Source organism: Cupressus sempervirens, chromosome 10 (genome assembly GCF_028749045.1).
Source record: "Cupressus sempervirens isolate cs-2001-9-10 chromosome 10, ASM2874904v1, whole genome shotgun sequence".
NCBI lineage: Eukaryota > Viridiplantae > Streptophyta > Pinopsida > Cupressales > Cupressaceae > Cupressus > Cupressus sempervirens.
This window is the reverse complement of record NC_143127.1, coordinates 384,701,914-384,729,716: the sequence shown is the minus strand read 5'-3', so window position 1 is coordinate 384,729,716 and position 27,803 is coordinate 384,701,914. Positions and strand designations below refer to the sequence as shown.

The following is a 27,803-nucleotide window of genomic DNA, read 5'->3' as shown; positions in this document are numbered from 1 at the left end:
GGAGTCAGTAAGGAATGATCAAAAAATAATAATATAATGGACACAACAGAAAAGATACAGATGGGAAGCATAATGTATAAGAAAGATATTGAAAGGTAGCTCTGTTGTCCTGCATTTTGTCACCACAAAATGTAGGTTATAGTACAAAACTTTCTCAACTTATTTTCGCATTTCTCTGAGATAGTTCATTATTTAATTAGCTAACATTGATCAATCAGTCGGACCCCAATTTGTATAATGAATCATTTTACTAAAGGCTTTTGCCAAGTCTTTTTCATTTTTCATTTTATTAAGCTTATGCTTGATTTATGAATCCTTCAATGTCCTTTTTCATGTTTTCGAGTGTGTGTTTAATTGCTTTTGGTCTTTTGGTTTTGTTCAAACCCTTGTTTTCGATTTTCCCTTCGATTCGGTATACATTAGGGCTTAATCAGACTTGGCAGGCAAAAGATATGACCATTTTAGTGCCCTCCTCATTTGTAAATATCATATTTTGTTGTATACAGGCAAGCCCTGCCAAACTTGTGCATGCATAACTTTGATTGTGTAGGACCAATTTGGGAGAAAAGTGAATAAACGAAGCCATTGGATTTAAAGCTTTGATTGGAAGCAATTGTGATAGCGCAAATTAGAAGTTTTGACTATAGTTTGTGCCAATTGTCTTTGATTCATGTTATTATTGTGTGTTTAATTATAGATCATAGTGAGTTAAGAAACAATCGAAGCCGAAGCTTTGACTGGGAGTGGTTGTGGTAATACATAGACTAGAAGCTTTGACTGTAGCTTGTATTGCCATCTCAATTCGCAAAAAATAGTTAGAATTCCCTACTTCTAGAAGTCTTTGCACCCCAATAGTAGAGGTCATTCTTATAGAATAGATTAAAACAAGACCAAGAGCCCAATTGGTATGCTTTCAATCAGCCTTTGAATTGGTGTTGGTTTATCGATATCACCATTTCCAACTATTAGATAGAAGTGTAGTTAGAGATTTCATCTTGCCCATTACTCGCTCCACAAGTGGATTCTTTCCTGAAAGCTAAGAGGAAAGAATATTGGTAACACCCTTTACAAATCTCTCAACTTCTTGTTTACCTTGAGTTGATCCAAGGAATGATGAGAAGTAGGAGCCTTCCCATTAAGGTAGGAGAGACTTTGTCTCATACGCTGTGGCTGGTCTACCTATTTTGCAACTAGATTTTCACAAAACTATCGGTTGCAAAATATCCACCCAACAGTTTTTGGCGACTCAGCTGGGGATACAATGCGCATTTGAGAGTCTGATGCTTTATTTGAAGCAGACCCGTGTCCTTTTTCAATGTAAATATTCATTGTAATCTCATTTCTTAAAGTTGTTTCAAGCATTTACCAAGGACATGTAAATGGCCCTAGGTCCTTGGGGAAATGCTTTTGGACCGTTGAATCTAGCTCCACTTTTACATGATCTTCCTAATGGCTTGCAAAAGAATTTTCCAAAATTTTTCGGTGATGAAGAACAACATTCTAATGAAAATATTGTTGCTTTCTACATTGCGTGCAGTGTTCATGCTGTTGGATATGAGGACGTGTCTGTAAGGTTGTTCATGGAAACCCTCCAAGGCATGGCTGCTGATTGGTTTTACCATTTACCACCACATATTATCACAAATTGGGCTCTAATAGCCAAGTTTGAGGAAAGGTTAAAGCCTCCCGAAGATGATCATGCATCGTTGGCCCAACTTGCTCAATTGAAGAAGTTATCTCACGTGCCTATGCGTGAATTTGTTGCTCATTTCAAAAAATTGACAAGAAGAATTCCAATTGCTGCTCAACCTACAACTGCCAATTTGAAGTGTTTCTTTGTCGGTGCTCAAATTCTTTAAGCCAGTTTTCTATTAAGGAGAGAAGCCCCAACTACTCTCGTAGCTACACTGACATTGGCGATTGAAATTGAAGATGATTTTATTCTTGCTAGAAAGATAAGATTGAAACAAGTGGGTTTGATGAAAGTCATCATTCTTCCAATTAATTTTCTTCCAATACAAGTCGGATCCTGTAATGCAGAGGTTAGCAAATGACTTACTTGCCCTCCAAAAGAAAATAGCTCAAGGCATGTTCTTCGTTGCTGATGAAGATGTACAAAGGAGGTCTTTTCCAACCATTCCTCATATTTTTACTATTGGGAATCGACAAAATTTAGTTTCATCATCAAAGAAGCTTACAATTGAGGAACCACTAGCAAAGACAACGGTGAAGCGTCCTGTGTTCGAAGCTAGTTATCTTGTGATTCTCTTCTAGAGAAGGGAAGATGTAGCTAGCAACTCTCATGTCTAGTGCACGTAGTCTTAGAAGGCCAGTGATAAGAAGATGAGGATGGAAAAATTTTCTACCAATGTTTAAAATAATCATGTTATAAAAAGGGACATGCAAGTAAGTTCTGATCAAGCTAAAAATGATGTATTTGTGTCTCAAGATCATAAACTTGAGTAAACTATGCATAAATGTTCTATCCCAAAATCTAAAAAGGAATTTATCATAAATTATAAAGATTTTCCCAAGTCAGAAGGTTATGAACAATATGTTGAGGCAGGAAGTGCAGTCACGTCATTATTGAAATCACATGAGCAAGGTTCTCTTGATCATCTTGAGGTGTCAGTGGTTGATGAAAAAATCAAGCAAGTTGCAGTTGGCAAGAAGAGTAAAGAATTTGTTCACTCAAGGGATGTCCAATCCAACATCTTGCTTGTTTGAAAGCTAATGGAAAGCTAGACATTCTACATATAACTAAACCTGAAAATACCATTGAAGGGAAAGCAAAAGAAGCATTTTCAGTTCTAGAGGAGTAGTTTCTATTCATGGACATATCTTGGAGCAGAAGCGATACACACGACTCATCTCAAAAGGATGAATTCTTCCATCTCTTTCGAGAAGTGTTACATCTGGCACTGACATCATTGCTGCAATTGTTTGTGTTCCATCAATATGAAGTTGCATGTGAGCATGCAAGGTGCTGCAAGCTACTTAAAAAAGGTAGCTATTTTGTTGAGCCCGTAAATGGTTTGATCTTAAAATTTGCATTGTTGGCTAGATTTAATTAGGTAGGTTTTTCTTTGTTAATAAGTGTGCTTGCACATTTTGTTTTATTAGATTTGCTTTGCTTTAGTCGCATTAGATCTTTTTTGATTTTGGTCACCTGACTCTATAACTCAATGAGTGGATGAAGGCACTTAGAGAACTAGATCCTATGGCACTCTTTGTTTCCAAGAACAAACAAGCAACATTCCCCAAATAGAGCCAACTATTGTCCTGCATTTTGTCACCACAAAATGTAGGTTACAATACGAAACTTTCTCAACTTAGTTTCGCGTTTCTCTAAGATAGTTCATTATTTAATTGGCTAACATTGATCAATCAATCGACCCCAATTTGTATAATGAATCCTTTTATTGAAGGCTTTTGTCAAGTCTTATTCATTTTTCATTTTATTAAGCTTATGCTTGATTTTATGAAGCCTTCAATGTCCTTTTTTGTGTTTTTGAGTGTGTGTTTAATTGTTTTTGGTCTTTTGGTTTTGTTCAAAACCTTGCTTCTGGTTTTCCCTTCGATTCAGTATATGTTAGGGCTTAATCAGATTTGGCAATCAAAAGGTATGACCATTTTAGTGCCCAAAAGGTGGACTCTCTAGATGCAGTTGCATAATTTAAAATATCATGTTATATTTTAATGTTGATATTCACTTTTTGAACAATATAACACAAATTCACTTTATGTCATGTTTTTAAGTTACTTTATCACTTAAATTCATCACTAAAGTGACTATAGAGCACTCTATGTTATATTTTTAAGTTGAGTTGTTTTTAAATTTTTTACTTAAAGTGACTTTATTAAACTATGGAGTTTAATATATTTTTTAGTTACTTTATGTTTTATTTCAATACATTTAAGTTAAATATTGTTTTTTATTAATATCTGCACATGATATATTTGTTATATTGTGTAAATGTTATTTTTGACCCAATTAAGTGATATTTCCTAAAAAATCAATTAAACATGTGCTTAGTTGATCACTTAAGTTGTGCAAATACAACTTTCAACCCGTTTACATGTTTACAAGTAAAGGGCCTCCAAGAGTGCGATTTGCACTAGAAAGGCATTTTTAAACACTTAAAACATATTTTTAAAATATGTAATAGAGGATGGAAAGTGTGATTTGCATTCTTTATCATGATACATATTTTTAAACTATGCAATAGTACATGGTGAGTGTGATTTGCATTGTTGGCCAAATACATGCATTTAGGCATGGAGAATGCGATTTGCCTTCTCAAACTCTGAATGCATATTTTTAAAACATGTAATGCTCTCCTTAAGAGAGCGATTTGTACTTCTAGCCATCATATGAATACATTTGAAACATGTAAATGCATCCATAGACCCCGATTTTACATTCCAACACAAGCAAATGCATTTGAGGAAGCCATTTTTGCTTTCCTTAGTCAAAAACACTTCAAACATTTCCATTTTTTGGCCATATTTTTGCTAAAAACGCACAGAAAATTGGATTTTTCTTCACTTTTCTGCATTTTGGAGCCATGGTTTTGCATTTGGATACATGCTTTATCATTTGGGGAAGATGGTTTTGCATTTACAAGTAAAAAACAATCAATGTATATGGATTAAGAGACCACGTTTTTCAACATTTCCAGCAAAAATGTTTCATGTATTTGCAATTCTAGGGCACGTTTTTGTCAAAAATGCCCAAATATTTGCACTCCCAGTCTCTATGTTTGCAAATGGAGAAGGCGTTTTGGAGTTTTGATGCAAGATTTGGCATATGAGAATCACGTTTTTTACCAAAGGCATCAAAAACGACCCATACTTTTGCATTTGGAGGGCACGTTTTTGTATTACATGGGTTTTCTAACTTACATTTTGCCTTCTAATGCGTAAATGCCCAAGTATTTGAGCATGGAGATCACTATTTGCAAGTTTTGAAAAGGTCAAGGGAGTTGTTGGAAATTCAAAATTGGAGGAGAAACATTCTTTGAAACCTAACAATCTTCCACATTTGGCTCTTTGAGCTCCAAATAAGTAGAAGTTTTCAAACCTTTGTTATTTTGTTACATATTTTGGCTTATCATTGTACACTTGTTCAAAGACATGTCATGTATTTTGCAAATTTTCTTTAAATAAGATGAAAACTTCTATTTTCAAATGCTTGGAATTTCCCCAAATTCCAGTTTCAAAATTGCATATGGGAGAGCAACTTGATATTTTGTCATGTTGGAGTCAAAAACTAAAGGTATGTTTTTGTTTTATGCATAGTTTTGCTTGTTTGTTTGCTTGTTTGGAAGAAGGTTGAGGAATCTTTCCCAAGAATGTGAAAGTATTTCACTCCATTTCACTTTCCACCTCTTTATGCAAGTGCATCACATCTTTTCACCAACACATTTCAAAGCATATTGCATCCATTTCCCAATATATGCAATTACATTCCAAGAGTATTTACATGTAATTCCATCCTCCAAACCTAATTACATGTTTTCATCAAACACAATTACATGTAAATCACTTTACATGTAATTACATCTAGAGAACCCGATTTTGGTAAAGGTCGCACTTTTAAACACCAAAGTTGTCATTTGCACACATCCATATGCATCCCAACTTGCATTCTTGGCCATACCCACAAAAGCCCATCATTGCTCAGATGCAATCCACCCTTGAGAGTTTGTTTTGGTCGTATTTTCCCAAATACATATATTTTCAGGTTCATTTCCAGCCATCATATGTGTTCCACTAAGTATCTAATCCATACTTTGAACACTCATCTCTTATGGATTCATCATTGTAACTCAAATCCCAAAGTTTTTATGGATCCAATCTCATTGGAAGATGTTTTCATCTTCATGTTACGGCGCACTTTTCAAGATATGTTAGAACTACTTCATAGAATGAAGACATTCAATAAAGAAGGTGTGCTTTGAATCAAAACAAGAAATAATTCATTTGGTCTCCATTTTCCCAATGGTTGTCCAAGAACCTAAGTTCATGTGGGAATGTGCAAGGCGGTTTGCTTCAAAAAGGGGGAAAGAATTAAAGGTGTTGATGGAAAGTTATTACGAGTTTGCATCCAAACACCACAGAGAAGGTTTTCAAAGTGTCAAAAACTCCTAAATGTACCAATCTATAAAGGAGAATTCACGACAACTAGAACGAGAGAAAGCTTGATCACATCAAGTTTTCAAATGACAACAAGCAATTCATCAAAGAGAGTCAGAGGCTATCAAAAAACACAACACCATGGTTATCAAGGTGAATGCAATGGCACAAAATACAAGAAACCACGATCTTATGATCATCCAAGATTGCATCATTAAGTGCAAGGCCTTTGCCGACAATCTACAGGATTGATTCATTTAGAATCAACAACCTCAACATTTTCTTAAAGTGCTTTTCAAGTTTGTAGTTGGAGAGAATGAATTACATGAAATTATGTAATTACATGTAATTTGATTGCATATCCTTATGACATGTAATCCAATAACTTCTCTCACCTAGTTTGACCAGGTCAAAGTTGGTCGAGTTGCTCCCACTTTATCCTCCTTTTACTCAATTCTTTTCCAATATAAGTGCCCCCCTCATTTGTAAAAAATAATCTTTTGTTGTATGCAAGAAAGCTCTACCAAAGTTGTGCAAGCATAACTTTGATTATGTAGTACCAATTTGGGAGAAAAGTGAATAAAAGAAGCAAATTGTGAAGCTTTGACTAGAAGCAATTGTGATAGACCAAATTAGAAGCTTTGACTGTAATTTGTGCCTATTGTCTTTGATTCATGTTATTATTGCGTGTTGAATAATAGAGCGCAGTGAGTTAAGAAGCATTCAGAGCCAAAGATTTGACCGGAAGCGATTGTGGTGAGACATAGACTCGAAGCTTTGACTATAGCTTGTATTATTATCTCAAATTCACGAAAAATAGTTAGAATTCCGCTACTTCTGGAAGCCTTTGCGCCCCGATGTTATTGATTTTTCTTATAGAATAGATTAAAACAAGATCTAGAGCCAAACCAGTATGTTTTTAATTAGCCTTTAAGTTGGTGTTGGTTTATCGGTATCACTGTTTCTAACTATTGGATACAAGTGTTGTTAGAGATTTCATCTTGCCCATTACTCACTCCGCAGGTAAGTGGATTCTTTCCTAAAAGCTAAGAGGAAAGAATATTGGTAACACTCTTCACATATCTCTTAACTTCTTGCTTGTCTTGAGTTGATCCAAGGAACAATGAGAAGGGGGAGCCTTCCCCTTAAGATAGGAGAGACTTTGTCTCATACGTTGTGGCTGGTCATCCTATTTTGCGAATGGATTTTAACAAACCTGTCGGTTGCAAAATATCCACCCAACAACCTTATTAACAATATCAAATCTCCACAATCTATTTCTAATACAATTTTTTTGTTTATGGATTTGGCTGTGTATGTTTTTTTGGCATCAATGTTTCAGATGACACTCTCTCTTCCTAATAATGAATCACAGGATGTGATTTGAAATGCTGATGCCAAAAAAAATACACAATCAAATCCAAGAACAAAAGGAATTGCATTAATCCAAAAAACATAAGATTATAATCCCATAAGCATATCCAAAGGGAAAAGGTAATGTATTCTAGCAGTTTTATATTTGTGATGAAACTACAGATTGCATAGAGACAATTTGATTGATATTTATTCAAGATGAAACTCCATCAACGAATATTTGTGGTACATTTTTTTTTAATGAATACTACTTAATTTTACACTTCTCCTTTAATGTCTTATGGCAAGGACCAAACTGTAGATGTTTCCCTCTACACTTTACTCTGATGTTGTAGCTATAAGAACTATTACTCAATTGAATGTAAGCTTTGACCATAACCCAAAATTCATATCTATAAATATAGAATTGTTTGGGATTGCAAACTCTTGATATTTAAAATATCATGAAAGAGAATACGATCCAACTCTAAACAAGGTTTCAGATATATGCTTTCTAAGATCAACAATATGCTTGCTAAGATGATTCCTATAATTCATTGCATCTTATTAAGCTGCTTCATGTCGATGTACACAACTATTGACAATAGTGATGTATTGATGTTGTAATGTAATCTGCTTGAAGAGACAATTGTAAAATGTATATGTAAATGTGGTTCACTAGTTACTTCAATTTGTAAATATAAACATGTATCTATGATTACTTGTGATGCAAAGGAAGAAATGGATAAGGTTGTTGTCCTTGATTTGATCATGTGACTATATGTTACCTCATTGTAACATTTAAATGAGTTCATTCATATTGTAAACTTGCTGATAGCTTCATATAGTCATGTATGTAATGAGTTAATGTTATATGATATTGTTGTGTAATGTTAGTTGTAGTCTTTATTCATTCTATATCAAAATAAAATCTGCATTTCTTCTTAGTTTTTGAGTCGTCCTCTAAGATTCCCTGACAGGGTGTTACACAAAACTAAAAAGTAATGACACACACACATATGCAAGTGATGCTAAAAAATATCAAATCATGGAATATTATTTGGTGCTTGATTTCCAAGAAAAGACAGTTTCAACTTCAAGAGATACAGCCAATGTGCGAAGTAAATAAATTTAACAATCGATAAAGCACGAAGCCAATAACAACCTGTCAGAATGATTGTATATTTGCAATAGTTCCTCCATTGATGATCGCGAACCACGAACAACATTTATTGCTCCAGATGCCATAGTGCCTGAAATTACATTAGAAGAATTATAATCTATAAAGAATGCATATTTTATCAAAAAAGGTATATCAAGGAAACTTGAAATATTATTCTCGATCTTATTTAGCATGAAATTTATTTGGAAAGATCTTAACAGTTGCATTATGATGACAAAATTATATGTCACACAAATTTCCATCAATATCACCAAAATTTATTTAATGTAAGTTCTTGAAGCAATAATCTCTTTATATTCTTATCTACATTGTCAATGTGTCAATATGGAAGCCTAAACATTTCAAACAAGATATATATGAATATAAATATTATATAACATATTTGGTATAAATTTTGTATCCACATGTTCATTTGAAACTAAGAGGCCACAAACATACAAGGTACATAAAATACCATAACTTACTACAAGTACATAGATATTGATGCATGAGCATCCTAAATCACTCAGTTATCCAAATTATGGATGCAAAGCTCTACGAGTGCTTGTAAACCAAAACTAGTGGTGGGTAATTCACTAAGAAATTCACTACCATGTTTAAAAAAAACCAATGGCAATATTACCATTAAAAATGGTTATAAACTCATGATTTGTGCTTCAATTTCTATCAATAACTAGCCAAAATCAATAGAAGCCCTTATTCTGCAAAAAAATAAAATGTGCTGAGTGATTTCATGCATTTATGGGGGGCAATCAAGGACAACTGTGGACGGTTAGAGAACAAAAGTGACTTTATGTGCTTTCATGCATTTTTCGACATACAACCTCAATAGATAGGGGCACAACAACGACTTACTATGGATGACCATGGATCTTGGATTTACATTTGTTCTAAGGCCCCACCGGATTAGGTTTATGGCAAGTGGGATAAATTCGGGCAGTTTACTCGCTTGCTCCTCCCTCTATAGCTGATTATGTAGGGTCGCTAGCCAATGACTCTTAAATGTCTGCAGTAGGGGGGAGATTGGGTTGCCACAATTATTGAGAGTAGTTGCACAACAGAGTCTACGACTAGGACAGAGCAGGGTATCGAGTAAGACTAGCATTATGGAAAGTGTGCAAATTGTAGTTCCTACTTCCGATGCTTAATGTGCTCCTAGTGTTCCCAGGGCCCTCTGATAGGTTGGGGTGGATGGATTCATCCATGGATTGATGGACCGATGGATCAATGGCCCCTTGCACTGGCACTATTTGTTCTACCAGTATCTGTATGCTCATTGAAACACATCATGGCAACATCCCACTGTGTGATGTGCAGAGTGCCAGTGTGGAAGGGCCGAAGGGACTTATTTTAGCTTCTATATGTCTTTCTTGGCTTTGGTTTCTCCCAATAAAGACCTCGGAATTGATGTAGATTTTCGAGCTTGGAAGCTATCAACTTGCCCCTGGCCACGCGCCTTACCTTATCCTCACTAGGGCCACCCCTGTTGCTACTATAGTGATGGAGGTGCAAGATTGGGATTGGTGATTCTTGGTCCGATGCTTTGGGCGAAACCAATTCCTAGGGTGTGACAGGCGGTGTGTATGGGGCTCGGCCTGGTTCCGTTGTTGACAAGAGTTGGATGGCATTATAACTACGAGGCTCTCCACCCTACACTTGGAAGACATACTCATTTGCCCCACTTAGTCAATTCCTTCCTTAAGACCTGGAGTGGGTGGAAGTCCATGCACAGTCATTAGAGTTCTGCATGCAAGGTGTGCACCTGAGTATGGATATTACGTTATTTTTTCCTTCAAATAAAATATAAATATAAAGAATTTTGAAAATAATAAAAAAATTATATCTTCCTAATTATTTACATAAAAATTAAAATAAATTGATATATAATTATAATATACATAGATAAAATAATAAGATTATTCTTGTGAACATTGATATCTATGCAATTTTTTAAATAGATGTATTCAAATTTTATATTGATAAATAAAAATAGTTAAATAACAATATTATATTTTGTACTGCAACAGGGTAGCAAATAAATGTGGAGACTTGTGGGAAAACAAAGCTTGTTTCTTGTAGGAAGGGAAAGAATGCTGTCACATGCACAAATTATTGGTAGTTTTGACAACAACGCTAATTCTAAATAAACATGCTAATAATATTTACCCCCAATAACAAGTGTGCTTTGTTACTAAGGATGATCCCATGAAGATAGCCTAAAAGCTGATAATTGTGGACACTTCAGAAGGGAGCTATCTCTTTATGCAAACCTTTTGTCTCCTCCAATAGCAACGCATTTTTTAAAGGAATTCTATTTCGTTCACCAACTCCTTGTGCACAAAACCCATGTTAGGTCATTGATTTGCTTCATCAACAAAATGCGACAATTCTCCAAGAAGCTCAGGCTCTCCCAACTACTCAACTACTACCACCAATAACTGCAGGTGAAAATTTAGCCGATGAAGTAAGGGAAAATTCCCTCTTTAACTACTAATAGTGATGACATTTTGTTCCTCTTTTTAGCCTATTTTGTTTGGTTAGGATGTTGTACATATTTTCTGTCGACTCAGGTGCTATCCGTTCCCCGTTTTGGTATAGTTTTGATGGATTTATATACATACACAACATAACAAAATATCTAGATCTAGTAACATTAGGCAGTCACGATACCTGCGTTATTTCCTATGTATTGTGTGCTTCTCTCTTTTATAAACATATATATTTAATCTTTTATTGAAAAAACATTGCATTTTAATTTCAACATATATGTGTGTGTGTGTGTGTGTGTGTGTGTGTGTGTGTGTTGTCCTTCATTTTGCAATCACAAAATGGAGGCAACACTACAAAACTTTGACGATAGAAGTTTCAAATTTCTCTAAGTTGATTCACTTTATGATTCTTCAAAGTTGGTCAATTGATCTTTCCTAAATCATTAATCTTTAAATTGAAGGTTCTCATCAAGTTTTATTTGTTTTTCTAAGCTTAATTAGATTTATTGAATCTAATGGCATATGCTTGATTTTTGAGGCCTTCAAAGTCCCTTTTTGCATTCTAGTGTGTTTGTCTTGTTTGTTTTGGTCCCTTAGTTGCCTTCAATCTTGTGCTTTTGGTCACACGCTTGTTTTGGGCTATTGCAGGCTTTAATTGGGGTTGTCAATCAAGAGATATTAAGATTTAAGTGAATGTGTAATTGGACTTTAGAACCCCAATTATATATTCTAAACTTCAAATCTTTTATTTTGTTGTTATGTTGCACTTTCCGATGTTTTAAACTTAAAGTCACTTTTACATGTGTATATACTTTATAAAATTGCACTTTTTGATCTTTTAAGTTATAACTTAATCACTTAAGTTATAAAGTGCATCGTTTGAACCTATTTACACATTACACATGCACTTTAAGTTATAACTTAAATCACTTAAGTTATTAACTGCACTTTTTGAACCCATGTACATATTACACATGAACTTTTATATGCAATGTGTAATAAGCCCAAAAAGTATGATTTCACTTAAGTGAAACAATTAGACATGTGCAAAATAGAGACCAAAAGAAAAAAGCAAGTTAAAACAAGTCAATAACATATGCTTGCAAGTGAATATGCAAATGCATACGAAAAGTGTGATTTGATCCATGTGTAATATGCAAATGAACTTGAAAACCACAATTTGGCTTCAAATGCCCTCATTTCAAGTGCCAAATCGCACTTCTTGAAGCACATTGCATATTACATCAATTTTTCCTTCATATGCAAGATGCAAATGGAGTTGAAAACTACAATTTTTCTTGTTACCATGCAAAACAACTTGTATTTTTCCAAAACCACTTGGCTGGGCATTATATTGCATTAAAAGAAAGAACATGTAATCGCACTTTTAAATTGAGATAGCATTAACACTTTCAAACTACATAAAGCGACTCCAAAATAACAAATGCATTTCAAGTTGAAAAGTGTGATTTGCTTCATGGCTGCTCAAGTTTCCATCAAGATGTAATGTGCAATAGACACCCAAAACTGCGAGTTGCTTCTTGGTTGCACATGACTTCCAAATGCAATGTGCAATAGATGCCTAAAACAGCGATTCTTCTACTTGCATTTTAGCTTGCCAAAAGCAATGTGTAGACCACTCCAACACATCCACTTTGCATATGTAGTGTGCAATAAGCCTTAAAATGCGATCTCCAATTGGGCCTTTCAGTTGCATATCATTGCAATGTGCAATGAGTCTCAAAAAGTGCGATTTAGTGCTGCAAATGAAGGATATTTAAAAGATTTGCATGCAATGTGCAAATGCATTTGAAAAACCCAATTTTGAGAGAAGAGTTTCATTCCAACTCCATCTTTGCTCCAATTTTTGCTCCTTGCTCGCCACGTAAGTGTAAAACTTTGGTTTTGTTTGTATTTCTTGATCTTGTTGCATACTTGATGCATTCTTTTTCTCTTTTCCTTCCATTTGTTCATTGGCAGCCCTAGATTTTTGTACTTGAACACATAAATTCCAACTCTCATTCCTTGTAAATGCAAGATATTTCTTCCTCTCCAAAATGAAATTTCTCGCAAGCTTGAGGTGTTTGAAAGTCTTCACTTTGTGTCAAAGAAAGAGGTGTGTTATTCTTCTCTTTTCCTTGTTTTCTAACTATGTTTGTTTGTTTTTGGTGCTTTTAGAGAGCAAGTTTGTGAAGAATAATGTTGAAAATTGTCTCAAAGAATGCAAGTTTCCATCCACATTTTCAGCCTTGATTCTGATTCCATCTCCAAATTTGCCCAACTCCATATTTCCCAAATATGTAACCAGTCCTTAAAACCCTGGTTACACATTTACATAAGTTGAAAATGATGAGTCTTCACCATACGTAAATGCATTTCTAAATCCTGATTTTGGGGAAAGCTCTTATTTTTAAATATAAAGTTTTCTAACCACATGCTCATAAGCTACATCTACCTGCATTCTTAGCCATTTAAGCCTAAAACCACATTTTGCACATATGCAATCCACCTAGAAAAACCCGATTTTGATCATTTTTGCCTAATAAAATTGTCCATACCTTTCCAGCCTATCTAAGTGTTCAAAATGTATCTAAATCATACCTAGAACACTTATCATCCATAGATCTATTATCGTTGACCAAATCTTGAAGCCCTCATAGATTGATTCCTTTAGAAGATATTTTCACCCTTTGGAATTTTCATATTGCAGCAAATTCTCCAAGTTAAGATATGTCCAAAGAATCTTCACCTTCCAACGGTAAAGGTAAAATGAAGTATCAGTATGACAAGGAAATGGCTAACACCACTCCATCTCAAGTTTCATCTTCATACGATGAAATTAGAGATACAAAGATTGGTCATGTTGATATGTCAGATTTTCTACAAAAAATAGAGACATCTTGTCAAGAAGACGTGCTTCGAATCAAAAGGAGCTATATTCATTTGGTCTCCACTTTGCCAACGGCTGCCCTACAACCCGAGTTCATGTGGGAATGCACCAAATACTCTAATCTAAATAAAAAATTAGTTAAAGATGTTGTTGGGAAAGTTGTTCTGATTTTACATCTAGACATCATTGAGAAGGTTTTAAAAGTGCCAAAAAATCTAGAACGTGAAAATTTGACAAAGGAGAATTCACAACCATAGATGGAAAACTCGCAGATTACTCGGCGAGTTTTAAACACTCGCCGAGTATTTAAGCTGGGCGAGTAAATCCCAGAAAAACTCGCAGGAATAAAAACTCTGCTGTTGGGAAAAAACTCGCCGATTACTCGGCGAGTTTTCACTAAAAACTCGGCGATTTTTAAAAAAAAACTCGGCTGCATTGTTTGATGCCAAGAACTATTTACTATTTTGCTTCCTACCATGAGCATTCCACATGAGAATGCAATTTTGTACACACTGTGCATTTATATATATCTAAACTCTGCTTGTTTCTTTTGTATTCTCTTTAATTAACTCATTAGATGCATCTTCTCATTAAATTTTGCAAAATAAATGTATTTTTAATTAAATTTCAGCGGTTTTTTTAAGTTCCCGAGTTTTCCTGAGTTTTTTTTTTAAATTGCCGAGTTTTTCCCGATTAAACTTTTGGGGGGCTTGGCGAGTTTTTGCCTTTGGCGAGTTTTCCAACTATGTTCACAACAATGCGGAATGAGAATAAACTTGATTACATCAAATTTTCCAATGAAAATTGGTTGATCAACAAGAGAATCAACTTCTCTGGATGGCCAAAGGTGTTGCACAAAACTAATTCTTGTCAGGAAGTCAATGATCTGATTACTTTACTCAGCCAGATTTGTGGTGTCAAGGAGTCTAACCATTTTGAACCATGGATGTACAAATTCATCTACCAAATTCTACAAAGAGAATACACCTATTGGGGAGAAATTATTAGCACAACAATATGCAAGCAGCTGATTGATGTGAACAGTTCTCTCTCTTTTAACATGAATTCCTACCTTGTCTATATTGCTGCTACTATGTGGACCTTTTCCAGACTCTTCACCAAGGGAGACAGTGCCCTAGTTCCAATTTGGAACTTTTAAGAACAATTAACTCTTACTCAAAACAAATACCATTATAGAAGGGTACAAGATGCCTTCTATGGACATTATAAATATTGCTTTGATAAGAGACTACTAAAGAAAAGAGTACCAAGCAAGGCGTGGAAGAAGGTCAATTGGTATGGGTGTTTGTTCCTACGATTCCCAACTTTCACATATATGAAGGTTGGTCTCTTTGAAGGTGAACCTTATACTCTACCAAGGTATCCTATTGATAGGATCATCCTCATGGAATTGACAAAGCAACTCATGGTCATGCAAGAATACCAAACTACCCAGCATAGGCCAGGTTTTGGGATCTCATCCCAAAATCCTCTACAAATTGGTAAGTATGCACTAACCATTGTTCCTAAGGCCAAGTGTATGCAGAATGAACTTCACCTACACTGGAGAAGTTCAAATCTTGGGTTCATTGTTACTATAGGTGTATGAATTTATAAACAAAGAGACCATTCACCCATGTTCATCACATGGAAGATGTTTGGATTAATCTTCAGAGGAAACGAAAGTGATAAAAATGGATTGTCGGTTCACCTTGCAGCAAATAATAGATCTAGACTTATCCCTATTTCAGAACGGGTTAAGGATGATGATCTAATTTTGGATCTAGAACACCATAACACTCAAATTGAGAAGCTCCCTCATGCTTCTATCCAGTGGCAACAAAAGGAGTCTACTTCTATATTTGATAGATTTCAGGCCATTCTAATGAATACAAACCAAAGTGTAAGAATTTTCCTTAGGGAAAAATTCACCCAAGATCGAAGAACTCAAGCACAAGCACAACAGTAGACCAGAAAGAGTATGATCAGAATAACAATATCCACAATTGATTTATTGTCATTCAATTCAATGTTTTGTAATTGATGTGTGTTCAAGTACACTAGGAGTGCCTGTATATAGAAGCCTCTAGAATGCTTCTAGAATGCTTAGAAATCAGCAACATGATAACTCATACAACCAGGCACATGTCCACAAAATATGGGTTATCCTCCATTAAGCACAAGAGTAAGTGCGATGATGAAAGGATAAGCCTACAAAGGTGTAGCACACAAAATAATATTGTAGACACCATGTGCTAAATTAGGAGTGCAAATAATTGTTTTGCCTACATGACAACTTAGTTAATTATGCAAACTCCAGTGTTGAATTAGAGTTGCTTACTTCTGTGTTGTCAACATGACAACTCATAAAAGTACACAAACTCCTAAGTGTCTCACCAAATAAATAATAAAATAATGCATTAACCTAAGTAAACTTAAGTAAAGTGTAAATAGTGAATACTTATTTACACCAACACCCCCCCTTAAGTGCAACTTAGGGGAATGCACTTAAGCTAACAAAAGCTATGATGAATATGCATAATGGGTCCCGGCTACTAGGCCATGTTAGGTACCTATGTACATAATGCAATGCAATCTCTCATAAAGTGGAGAAAGAGGGAAAACCTCATGGGAAAAACTCTCCCCCAAAAAGAGAGAGAAAAAGACAAGATGCATGGATGGATGGAGTAATCAAGACCCCCCATTACGACATACATCAAGTATATACAAAAGTGAAATAGAAGGACAAAACCCCTTAAGAGGAAAAAGTTCCCCCCAATAAAAGAGAAGGAAACAAGGTAGTCCCCCCCTAAATGTAGTGTGTCGATCAGTGAAAAATGCTCCAAGGTAGAAGCTGATCCATGACCAGTGAATAATGTTCCTCCCTTTTGGAAGAAACAATGGCAGAGGTACAGGTGAGATGCTTTCCCTATGTGTAGAAAGAATCTCGATGATGAAGGTGTCTCTGAAACCTACTCAACTGTCCCTGTGTCGATATTGATGGTGGCCCCTTCCAGCACTACTGAAAAGAACGAGTGCAGATGTAGCAAGGATGAATGTAGAACATGCCTCAAAGAATAGACTGTCTCCTCAAATGGTAAAGAGACCTCTTGCAATTGCTGTACATAAGGATCCACAACCACATCGATTTGTGAAGATTGATCCTGTAGAATGGACATGAGGGTCAGAGTGAGCCCTCGCAACAACTGGAGAAGGATCGTCTTCAGCAAAGAGAAGATATAAATCATCAAAGACGTCTCCTGAATCTACTGTGTGACTCCACGAACAAACCTGAAATGTCTGCCAAGAAGTCATCCACTGATGCCGGAGCTAGAAGACAAGGTGTACCCTGTTGTGCTTAAGTACATGAATCAATCATTGTGGCAATGGATGAAGTATTCGCCTCAACAAAGAGAAGACAAATATCATTGATAATGTCTCCCACATCTTCAATGTGAGACTCCACAAATAGCTCTGCAATGTCTAGAAAGAAGTCATCCCATGGAGATGAAGTAGGAAGACATAGTTTTTCTTGCTGCACTAAATCTGAAGCATCTGTGGTGTGAACAAGTTTAGTAGTAGCAATAGGAGCATCAGGAGGTGTGATCTCATCTCGAGAGGATGCAACTGCAACTGGAGGTAAAAGATCTTTTGGGAATGGAGGAATTTGTGGATCTCCATACAGCTCCCAAGGATGAATCCAAAAAACATATGGATCAGTTGACTTTATGTCATCAAGTGAATCCATAACCTCCATATCCATTAATAGAAAGAGTGTACGACAAATGAGGGAAAATGTGTTACCATCGTAGGAAAGTCCTTTCGCATATGACAGTGCATTCTGCTAATTGAGATATGTTATAACCAATTGACTCCATTCTTGTTAGTTGTCTGGTGTCAAGATAATTAAATCTTCCTCTTACATGATGGACTAGTCAATATACCCCCAAAAGATGCAAGAAAGATGAATCAAAGAAACCCCCCCTAATGTATGATTTGGCACTTTATAAGTAGTGTGATTATAATGGGCAATTTAGGGCCTATTTCTGAAAGTAGTATTTCTGTCTACAGAAGCTATAATCTAATTTTAGATTTGGAAAGTAGATAAAAAAAATATTCACTTTAAAAAAAAAGGGTACTTGATTATGTGTCCAGATGAGCCCATACTAAGCATTTGAAGTGGCAAAAATTAGGATTTGCGAGTTGTAGAAAGATTCAAGAACAAAGATCTCAAACCACCTACACTAATGTGTAGATCACGAAATTCTACCCCAAAACAAAAAAAATCGCTTGCAAAAAGGAGTCTGTATGAGGGAGATATCGATGTTTGAAAATCACCTCTATTATTATTTTTCTTGAATCACTACCATCGCGCCTCCAAAAATCAAATGGCTCTAGATTTTGCCTCAAATATCCGATTTTGGGGAAACAAAAGTCGATTTGGGGGTTTTTTGACCTTTTGATTGTGATGCAAATATCTAATTTGCACCAACAAGCTTCAATCTTCACCTGCAAAAATCTCTCCTACTGGCCTAATGGCCAAAAAAGTTTCAAAAAAAAACTACAGATCTGAAATTCTTTTTGTAGAGATGTAGATTAAAAAGTGCAGATCTAAAAATTAAATGTATAGATCTAAAATGATCATACCAATTTCGCAAATTGGGCCTTTGGGTTGCCGATTTGCAAACAAAATGTTGCCTCAATTTTGACTATGGCCCAATATACGTGAATTTATAGTCAAATTTCCTTGAACCAATATTTCGGACGCAATGGCGAGGTCCGCTCTAGCTCTAGACGCTCCCAATGACTGCGATACACCGGATCTGGGTCGAGGTGCTGAAACAACAAGATGGTCTTGGATCTAGGTCGAGGTGCTGAAGCAACAAGATGGTCTCGAACGGCTATGTGAAGAGAAATTCTCCAAGCTCTGATACTATGTAAGCATTTGCCTTACGGAAAAATTCACCCAAGATCAAGGAACTCAAGCACAAGCATAATAGTAGACTAGAAAGAGTATGATCAGAATAACAATATCCACAATTGATTTATTGTCATTCAATTCAATGTTCTGTAATTGATGTGTTCAAGTACACTAGGAGTGCTTGTATATAAAGGCCTCTAGAATGCTTCTAGAATGCCTAAAAATCAGCAACATGATAACTCATACAACTAGGCACATGTCCACCAAATATGAGTTATCCTCCATTAAGCACAGGAGTAAGTGTGATGATGAGAGGATAAGCTTACAAAGGTGTAGCATGCAAAATAATGTTGTAGACACCATGTGCTAAACTAGGAGTGCAAATAACTGTGTTGTCTACATGATACCTCAATTAATTATGCAAACTCCAGTGTTGAATTAGAGTTGCTCACTTCTGTATTGTCAACATGAAAACTCATAAAAGTACGCAAACTCCTAAGTGTCTCACCAAATAAATAATAAAATAATGCATAATAATAAAATAATGCATTAACCTAAGTAAACTTAAGTGTAAATAGTGAATACTTATTTACACCAATATAAGGAGACTCACCGCAAGTCGGGGGAGACTCCCGAGTTAGCGAGTCAAGCATGGCTTGCCAGGTCAAATTGACTCGTGACTCGAGCTCAACAGGTCAGGGAGGGTGACTTGCCTAAATCACATGACTCGTGAGTCAAGGTGTGACTCGTGGATCATGACTGGTTTGACCTAGTTGCGGCAATCAACATCTGGCAAAGTGAAAAGAATAAAAATGCTTGTTTTTAAAATTAAAAAAATTGGTTCTTTTTTTATCCTTAAGACCCTAAAAGGGCTTTCATAACACTCTATTGTGTGTGTGTGTGTGTGTGTGTGTGTGTGAGAGAGAGAGAGAGAGAAGAGAAATAGAGTCATTCTTTTGCAACTAGCTGAAAGGAAGAGGAGAAAAGCTTGCATTTGTGATATTGGAGCAACTATATGCTTGCATTTAGATCATCAAAGAGTTTATAAGAGCTCTTCTCAACACTTCTCAAATCATTTGCAAGAGGTAAGAGTTGACTTTTTGGATTTTGATGAATTTTTTCTCTATGCTTATGTGCTTTTTGGATGAATGTATTTTGTATGTTTATGGGTTTTGTTTTACTTTAGATCTTCATAAAATACAATGCTTGAATGGTAAAATTTGGTCTAAAATGTCTTATTGCAGCAATCTTGACATTTTTTCTAACCCATAATGGCTCCTCCAGCTAAAAAACGCAAGCTCTCTAAAGGCAATAAAAAATATGAGTGTTGAACGTACAACATAAACTTTTCGAGTAGAGGTAGAACTCACACAAAATGGTTGTTTTGTAAGGTCATTAATCGTGGGGGGATAAATATATTAAAATACCATATTGTTGGCATACGTCGTCATGATGTTGAGCCTTGTAAAGTTGCAACTCCTGAGGCTCAACATTTTTGTTATGTCGCCTTAGAAAAGTATGAACAAGAAAAGGAATTAAGACAAAAACAATAAGCAGAATTAGCTCAAATTGCACTTCCCTTCCACGCTCCTCTAGAACTACCTCTGTATCTAGTTTTACACCCCTAGGTTCAATAGGTTGTGTTAGAGAAGGTTCTTCTCTTCCCCCCTATTGTCCTAGTGCTTCCGCTAGTGGTACTTCTTCTACATCTATTCCTTCCACTGCTAGTGGCACTGCCCTTGCTAGTAGTACTGGTGTTACCTTTCATCCTAGAGTCGGAAAATCTAAGTTAGACAATTTTTTTGTACCATGTTCCACTCCTGGTGCACAACCCTCACTTGAGAGCTTGGTCTGAAATAGGGCGATCCATGAAGCTGGAAGAAGAGCAATTTGCAAATTTTGGTATTTTTGCAATATTCCATTTATAGAAGCCAAGTACTTCAACTTCATTTATATTTCAGTCTTTTACGTTTTAAATTTTAAATTCAATTTGTAAAATAAAATTTTATAATTTTAACTTGATGTTGAAATATGTTAATTAAAATGTTTGTATAGATGTAACAGGACTCCTTATTTGCAAGGGATGATTGATGTGGTTTCCATTTGCGGTGCGGGGTTTAAAGCCCCTACTAAAGATAAGTTGAGTGGCCCCCTCTTACTAGAAATGGTTGAGGAGATGAAACTTGAGTTGGAGGACCATAGAAAGATTTGGAGCAAAAGGGGTGTACCATTATGACGGATGGATGGACAGATAGGAGGAATAGGACTCCCCTAAATTTTCTTGTTTCTAGCAGAGATAATTCATCATCCTCTACTTCTTGAAGTCTAAAATTTAATGTATTATTGGATAACTAAAATTTTGCTTTATTGACTATTCAATGATAATTATTTTGTTTTATTTTCACTTTCATGACCACCATGTTTTTGAAGTCTATAGTTGCTTCCTCACATGTCAAAAATGCAAAATTCTTATGTGAGGCTATTGAGGATGTGATAAGGGAGGTGGGGGAAGATAATGTTGTCCAGGTGGTGACTGATAATGCAAATAATTATGTTGTTGCAGGGAAAATTTTAACTTCTAAGTTTCTAAATTTTTTATTTTAGTTTTTCATTAAATTTTGAAAATTAAAAGTTTTTTAACACATCTAAATTTTTAATTGTTTACTAACTAATTTAAAATTGCTGTAGGAAAACTTTTGATAGAGAGACACCCAAGAATCTTTTGGACTCCATGTGTGACCCATTGCCTCGACCTCATGTTAGATGATATTGGCAAGATTGACTAGGTGAACTCGTGTGTTGCTAAAGCCAAAAATCTTTGCAAGTTCATTTATAATCATGTCTTGGTTCTCAACATTATAAGGGAATGCACGGAGGGAAAGGAGTTGGCTCGTTCAGGTATCACAAGATTTGCCTCTAATTTTATCACACTAAAATCCTTGCTGAGTTCAAGGTTACCTTTGAGATGCATGTTTGTTGGTCCACAATGGAGTTCTTCCTCCTTTGCCACCACCCCTGTAGGAATAGATGCAACAAAATGCATTTATGATGAAGAAGGTTTTTGGGAGCTATGTACGGAGATGGTGGAGATAATTTGAATTTTAAAAGCTTAAGTCTTAAAATTTTATAATTAATTTATCTCATACATATTTTTGTTTTATTTTCATTGTGCAACTTTGCAAAGTTTCATCATTCACTATATTGTATTTTTGTTTAATTGTTTTGTAGATCACTAAGCCCCTTATATCCCTCCTACAAGTTGTTGATGGGGAGAAGCTCGCTATGAGCTACATATATGAGGGCATGGATAGGGCCAAGGAGGCTATTAGAGCCAAATATGTAGGTGTAGAGGACAAGTATGGCCCTCTTTGGGACATAATTGATAGGAGATGGCAAAATCAGCTTCATAGACCCATCCACACAACAACCTATTACCTCAATCCAACATACCATTTCCGTGAAGATTTCAACACAGATTAAGAGGTTCCTAGTGGCCTATACACTATGATATCGAAGATGGCCACTAATGCCACAAATATATTGCTTGAGATGGATGCCTATAATAATGCAACGGAGCCCATTTTTTCAAGTCAAATTTGCAAAGAAGGTCGTACAAAATTGCAACCAGATAAAAATTGCAACTTAAGTCTTATACAATCTAGTTTCTAAATTTCTAGCTTTAAAGTTCAAATTTTGAAATGATACTAATATTTTTTTCTTTTCCTATTTTCAAAATTCAAATAGATGGTGGCAAATGTTTAGGCTTTCAACCAAAAACCTTCAGCAAATCATCATTTGCATAATGAGCCAGCCAAGTAGTGCTTCTAGATATGAGCGCAACTAGAGCATGTTTGAGCACATCCACTCGAAGAGGTGTAATAGGTTGTCTATGGAGAAAATGAATAAGCTAGTCTTTGTGATTACAACCTGTGCTTTAGGACTAGGGAGATTTTGGATAGTAACGCCTCTCCAATTACTCTAGAGAAGGTTGATCTAGAGTCTAAGTGGATCATTGAGGCTATTGATCCTGTCTTTAATGATGAGGACCTAGAGTGGGCTGACAAGGATGACAGAGAGGCTGAGGCTGTGGCTATGGCAGCAGAGGACCAGAGAGCTACAATTGTTCCTAGTGGCACCTCACAGGTTGATGCTATGGCTAATCAGTCGTCCAAGACCTACCTCAGACACCTTACTAAGAGGCATTTTATAGATTATACTAAGGCTGATGTTGAGATTGGGGATGAGGATGAGGATGACGATGAGGATGAGGATGAGGACTATGAGCCATAGCTATAGTCTTGTTTTAACTTTTTGTTTAACATATGATTGAAACATTTGATTATGACTATTGATGTGTTGGATTTCATGGATTTGATATACATTTTGATGGGTTTCAAGGATTTATCATTTTATATATCTATGTTTTCTATTTCCTTTAGCTACTATTTAGTATTTAGAAATTTACCTTTGTACTTATGTTATCTATGTATGTTTAAGTATGTGCATTGTGATCAAATTACCTTCTATTTCATGATGTTATTGTGCCTTTAAATTTTACTCACTAATGGGTGCATGGAATGTTCTTTAAATTCTAAAAAATCTCAAAATTTCAAGGGTTTTGTCACTTTGCCCAGTCACTGCCGATACCAAGTTGGGTCACGAATCAAGTTACCCTTGCCAAGTCTGAGCCGGGTCACGAGTCTCGTTCCTTTGATACAACCACATGACTGAAAGGTAGTTGTCTGAAAAGGATAAAGTTGAGAGCCAACGTTAATTGTAACCATTTTGGTTGATGGGCAAAAGGTCACAAGTTTAAGGAAAAAAGAAAGATGGTTCCTCTACCTTAGAACCAGAAAATGGACAAATTGAAGATCAAAGGAGGAAAGGTTATTTTTCAAACATCTCATTCTTCTCTGGCTTCACCAAAGGCACAAGATTTAGATGAAGAAGAAGAGGCGATTGTCCTTTCAGCTCCACAGTAACCAAATGTGAAAGAATCATCTATTCCAGATGAGACTTTCTTGTCTACATTAAATACCAATGTGGACTCATTTCTACAAACTTTGTTCCTAATATCCCTATTCCAAAGGTAAACATTACAGCAGTGCCTATTTCTTTTGTTGCTCCTACCCTCACAAAAGAGCAATGTGAGAATTTCGAAAATGTTTTTAGATAGGATAAGATAAACTTATTAATATCCAACAAGAGACCAATAAGGGTCTAAGGGAATAAAAGTTTATAGACAAGGGAAACCACGTATAGCAAGGACACCAAATAGTGCCCACGAAAGAACAAATGAAGAAAGCAACAAAGAAACACCGAAAGACACAAAGGAAAAGGACTAGGGGTGCTTCCTTGGCTAGAAGAAGTCCATTACCAAAGGATAATTTCCAAGTTTGAAAGGTTCATGGCAAAGCCATCTTGAAGAGTATCTATGACACCAATTGGGCAAACAGATGCATGTGTAACAATAGAAATACAATCAGGATCTATGTCTGCAATTGCAACCATTCTAGTCTCTACAAAGGAAGATCTCAGCCTACCAACATGGCCAAGCAGTATTACTGTGAAGAGGAGAAAGCTAGAAATCCCACCTGATGATCTTTTCTTAAGAAGAATAAATCAAAGCTTCCAGTACAGAAAGCCAAGATTGTCTCACAAATCCTTGTTGATTCTGAGAAAGTTAAGTATGTTGAAATTGTAGAAAGCTTGGTAGACAAACCGCCAAAAGAACTTCATGCTTCAAATTAAAAATTCACAAAAAATGAACTTGGTAAACAGTTGCGGTTGGGATGTCAGAGAGATGCTCAAGATGCAATTTCTACTTTGTCTCAACACAATTATGAACTCTAGGAAAGGAAGAATCCGCTCAAGCTTGAGAATACTCATCTTCACAAGATCATTCGTCAAATTATCATTTTGAACGGGTGAACAAGAGAGCAAGAGTAGTTAAGGGTTGATTTTGGTTTAAGGAAATTGGCACTGAAGGAGTTCAGGCCATAAGGGATGCACACAAGTTCCTTGGACGCCTTAAAGGTATTGTCTCCAAGCTCAAAGATTAACACTCTTCCTTTAAACAAGAACTAGAAACCTTGGATGAAGACTTGAACGTTTGGAATAAGATGCTAGAAATGGACTAGGATGTTTTAACTACATATGAAATCATTTCATCCCTAGATATGTTTCATGAATATCAAGGGTTTATGGTCAACAAAGGACTAGTAATAGAGGGGTTGGTAACAGATGTGCAAGAACCCCTCACAAGCTGCAATATTATCGAGACTAACATAGTGGATGATCTAGATCAGCTGGGATGCAAGATGTTTACCGAGGATAACAATGTGATTGCAGAAGAAACTATAACCTCAGATTTCACCAACAAAATCAACGCACAATTTGAAGCAGGTGATTTTGGGGTTCATGGCATGAATAAGTTTTCAGCAAATCACCTATGGCAATTCACCAAAGAGAATCAGGAGGCCATCAAAAGATGCAACATCATAATTATCAAAGTGAATGGAGTAGCACAGAATACAAGAACTCCCGATCCTACGATCATCCACAATTGCATCGCCAAGTACAAAACCTTTGCTAATAATCTACAAGATTGATTCAACAACTTCAACATTTTTATCATTTTGCTCAAGTTTATTTTCCACTTTAATTGAATAAGTCTTCTTTCTTTTTTGGCTTAGTCAAGGTGGTTGAGTTTCTCCCACCTTTTTCTCCTCTTTTAATCTCACTCCTTTGCCTATATAAGGGAGTGTCTTCCATTGTAAATATCATCTTTTTATATGCAAACAAACTCTACAAAGTTTGTGCAAATATAATTGTGATTTATTTGTACAAGTTTCAAAGAGAAGTGAACAAAAGAAGCAATCTGTTTCAAAGTTTTGTCTAGGAATGGTTCTGGTTGTATAAATTGCATGGTTACACCACCTCGGGGGACGGGGGGACGGCGGGGTCTTAATTTGGAGAAAGCAAGGGGATGGTAGCAGGGCACAAGGGGGTTGTATATACTATACATATGGTACTTAAAATGTTTATTATGAAAAGATGTATTGCAATATAAGATATAAAGATGTAAAAGAGTAAATACTTGAACATTGCATTGAATTTAAATATCGAACATTGAACATAAATAGTCAAATCAGCAAATAGTCAACACCGAGACGTCCTCCCATCCTCGGCAAAGGTGGCGGAATCTGGTGACGCCGTTGTGGACGGCGAAACGTAGTCCCCAAGTCCCCGATGCATTGGGAAAAATTGGGGGGTTGGGGGGTTGGGGGGGGGGGGGGGGGGGGGGGGAACGCATCCCCGTGTTAATATTATAAATTGTAAGTTGTGTCTACAATTTGTATTCAAACTTGTTTATATTAGTAGCCTAGATAGAATAGTTACTTCCAGTCTATGTGTTGGGATAACTAAGAGATATAGAATTTAGAGATCATTGTTTGTGTTAGTCTATGTGCTCCATTTGTGGTGGTGGAATTAGAATTAGAAATTATCTACTTATGAAAGTCTGTGTGCTACACTAGTAGAAGCTCATCATTGAAGGATTGTGTAGGAGTCTGTGAGCTCCCTATTCATTCTTATAGCTTGGGAACTAGACATAGATCTAAGCCAATATGCTTACAATCAATCTGTGAGTTGAATTGAGTTTATTGGTATCATTGTTCCAATCCAAGATAGAAGTGTCGTTAGAGTTCTATTGTTCCCATTGCCCTTTTATGACTTATTGGATTATTTCCTGTAAAAAGAGGAAAGAATATTGGTAACATCCCTTTTCAGATTCTCTCAACTTCTTACATACCTTGAATTGATCCAAGTAACAGTGAGAAGGGGGAGCCTTCCCTTTAAGATAGGAGGGACTTTGTCTCACACGTTGTGGCTGGAAACTTTGTTTTGTAACAAAAATACTAAAAATTGTTAGTTGCAAAATATCTCGCCACAAATATTCATATTTAAAAAAAATTCTATTGTATGTTTAGGAGAGTTAAGGATGATAAAAATTAAACTCAAATTTTGATTTACATAGGATGAAATTAATAAAATGTTCTATGAATTTATAGTTTTTAAGTATACTTTATGAAAATAGAAAATCATGTTAGATAAATTTGTCATGTTACTGCCAAATCTTGAGTTTTTAAAAAAATTCGACATGCCAAGTTATTCTCGAGTCCAAGTTTTTCACCCAAAAACAAATGAGAAAAACCAATAAGGTATTGACTTTTTATTTCTTCTCACACATTTATTCGGATTTCTTGTTTCCAAGAGACATCCTTATTCATTTTGTGATCAAAAGAGCCTTGTTTGATCCCCTCAAGCAATTTTCATGCATAGCTAGAGATGTTCCTTCAAAGCCATATCTTATAAATTTTTGGGAGTTAGAAAGGACCAAAATCAACATTAATCCAATTTCCCTAGACTTCCTATTGGAATGCACAATCTACCATTATAAAACATGGATCTTCAATTACGACAAACATGCTTGTTACCAAAAGTTGTTGTCCGAAAAAATCTATGTTACCCCAAGTTTCTAAGTTAAGGGGATAGGAGGATGGGGAAACAGGTTTCCATGAAAAAGAATCATCATTTTAGCGTACAACAAAGGGGATGGCTATATAAAGAAAGGGAAAATATAAAATACATAAGGAAATTTAAAATATTCATATGAGAACATAGATAAAGAATGCTTATATACAATATATAGCCTTAACATATAACACTTATGTTAAATGATTGAACTTAAGAATTCACATGAGAGTCGAAGTCAAACAAATTAACAAAACAAACATTAATACTATGGGAGACGCAGAGGACAACCCC

The 27,803-nt window shown here is 35.7% G+C and overlaps 1 protein-coding gene across 2 annotated transcripts in view; it reads right to left on the bottom strand.

Moving 5' to 3' along the window:
* Positions 1 to 27,803, bottom strand: part of LOC149534278 (long-chain-fatty-acid--[acyl-carrier-protein] ligase AEE15, chloroplastic-like) — a 355,752-nt gene that overhangs the window by 174,771 nt on the left and 153,178 nt on the right. For both annotated transcript variants that reach the window (XM_089803121.1, XM_089803120.1), the window contains one exon: positions 8,657 to 8,744. In XM_089803121.1, coding sequence (XP_089659247.1) covers positions 8,657 to 8,744 — 88 coding nt within the window. The remainder of the gene's footprint in view (positions 1 to 8,656; positions 8,745 to 27,803) is intronic.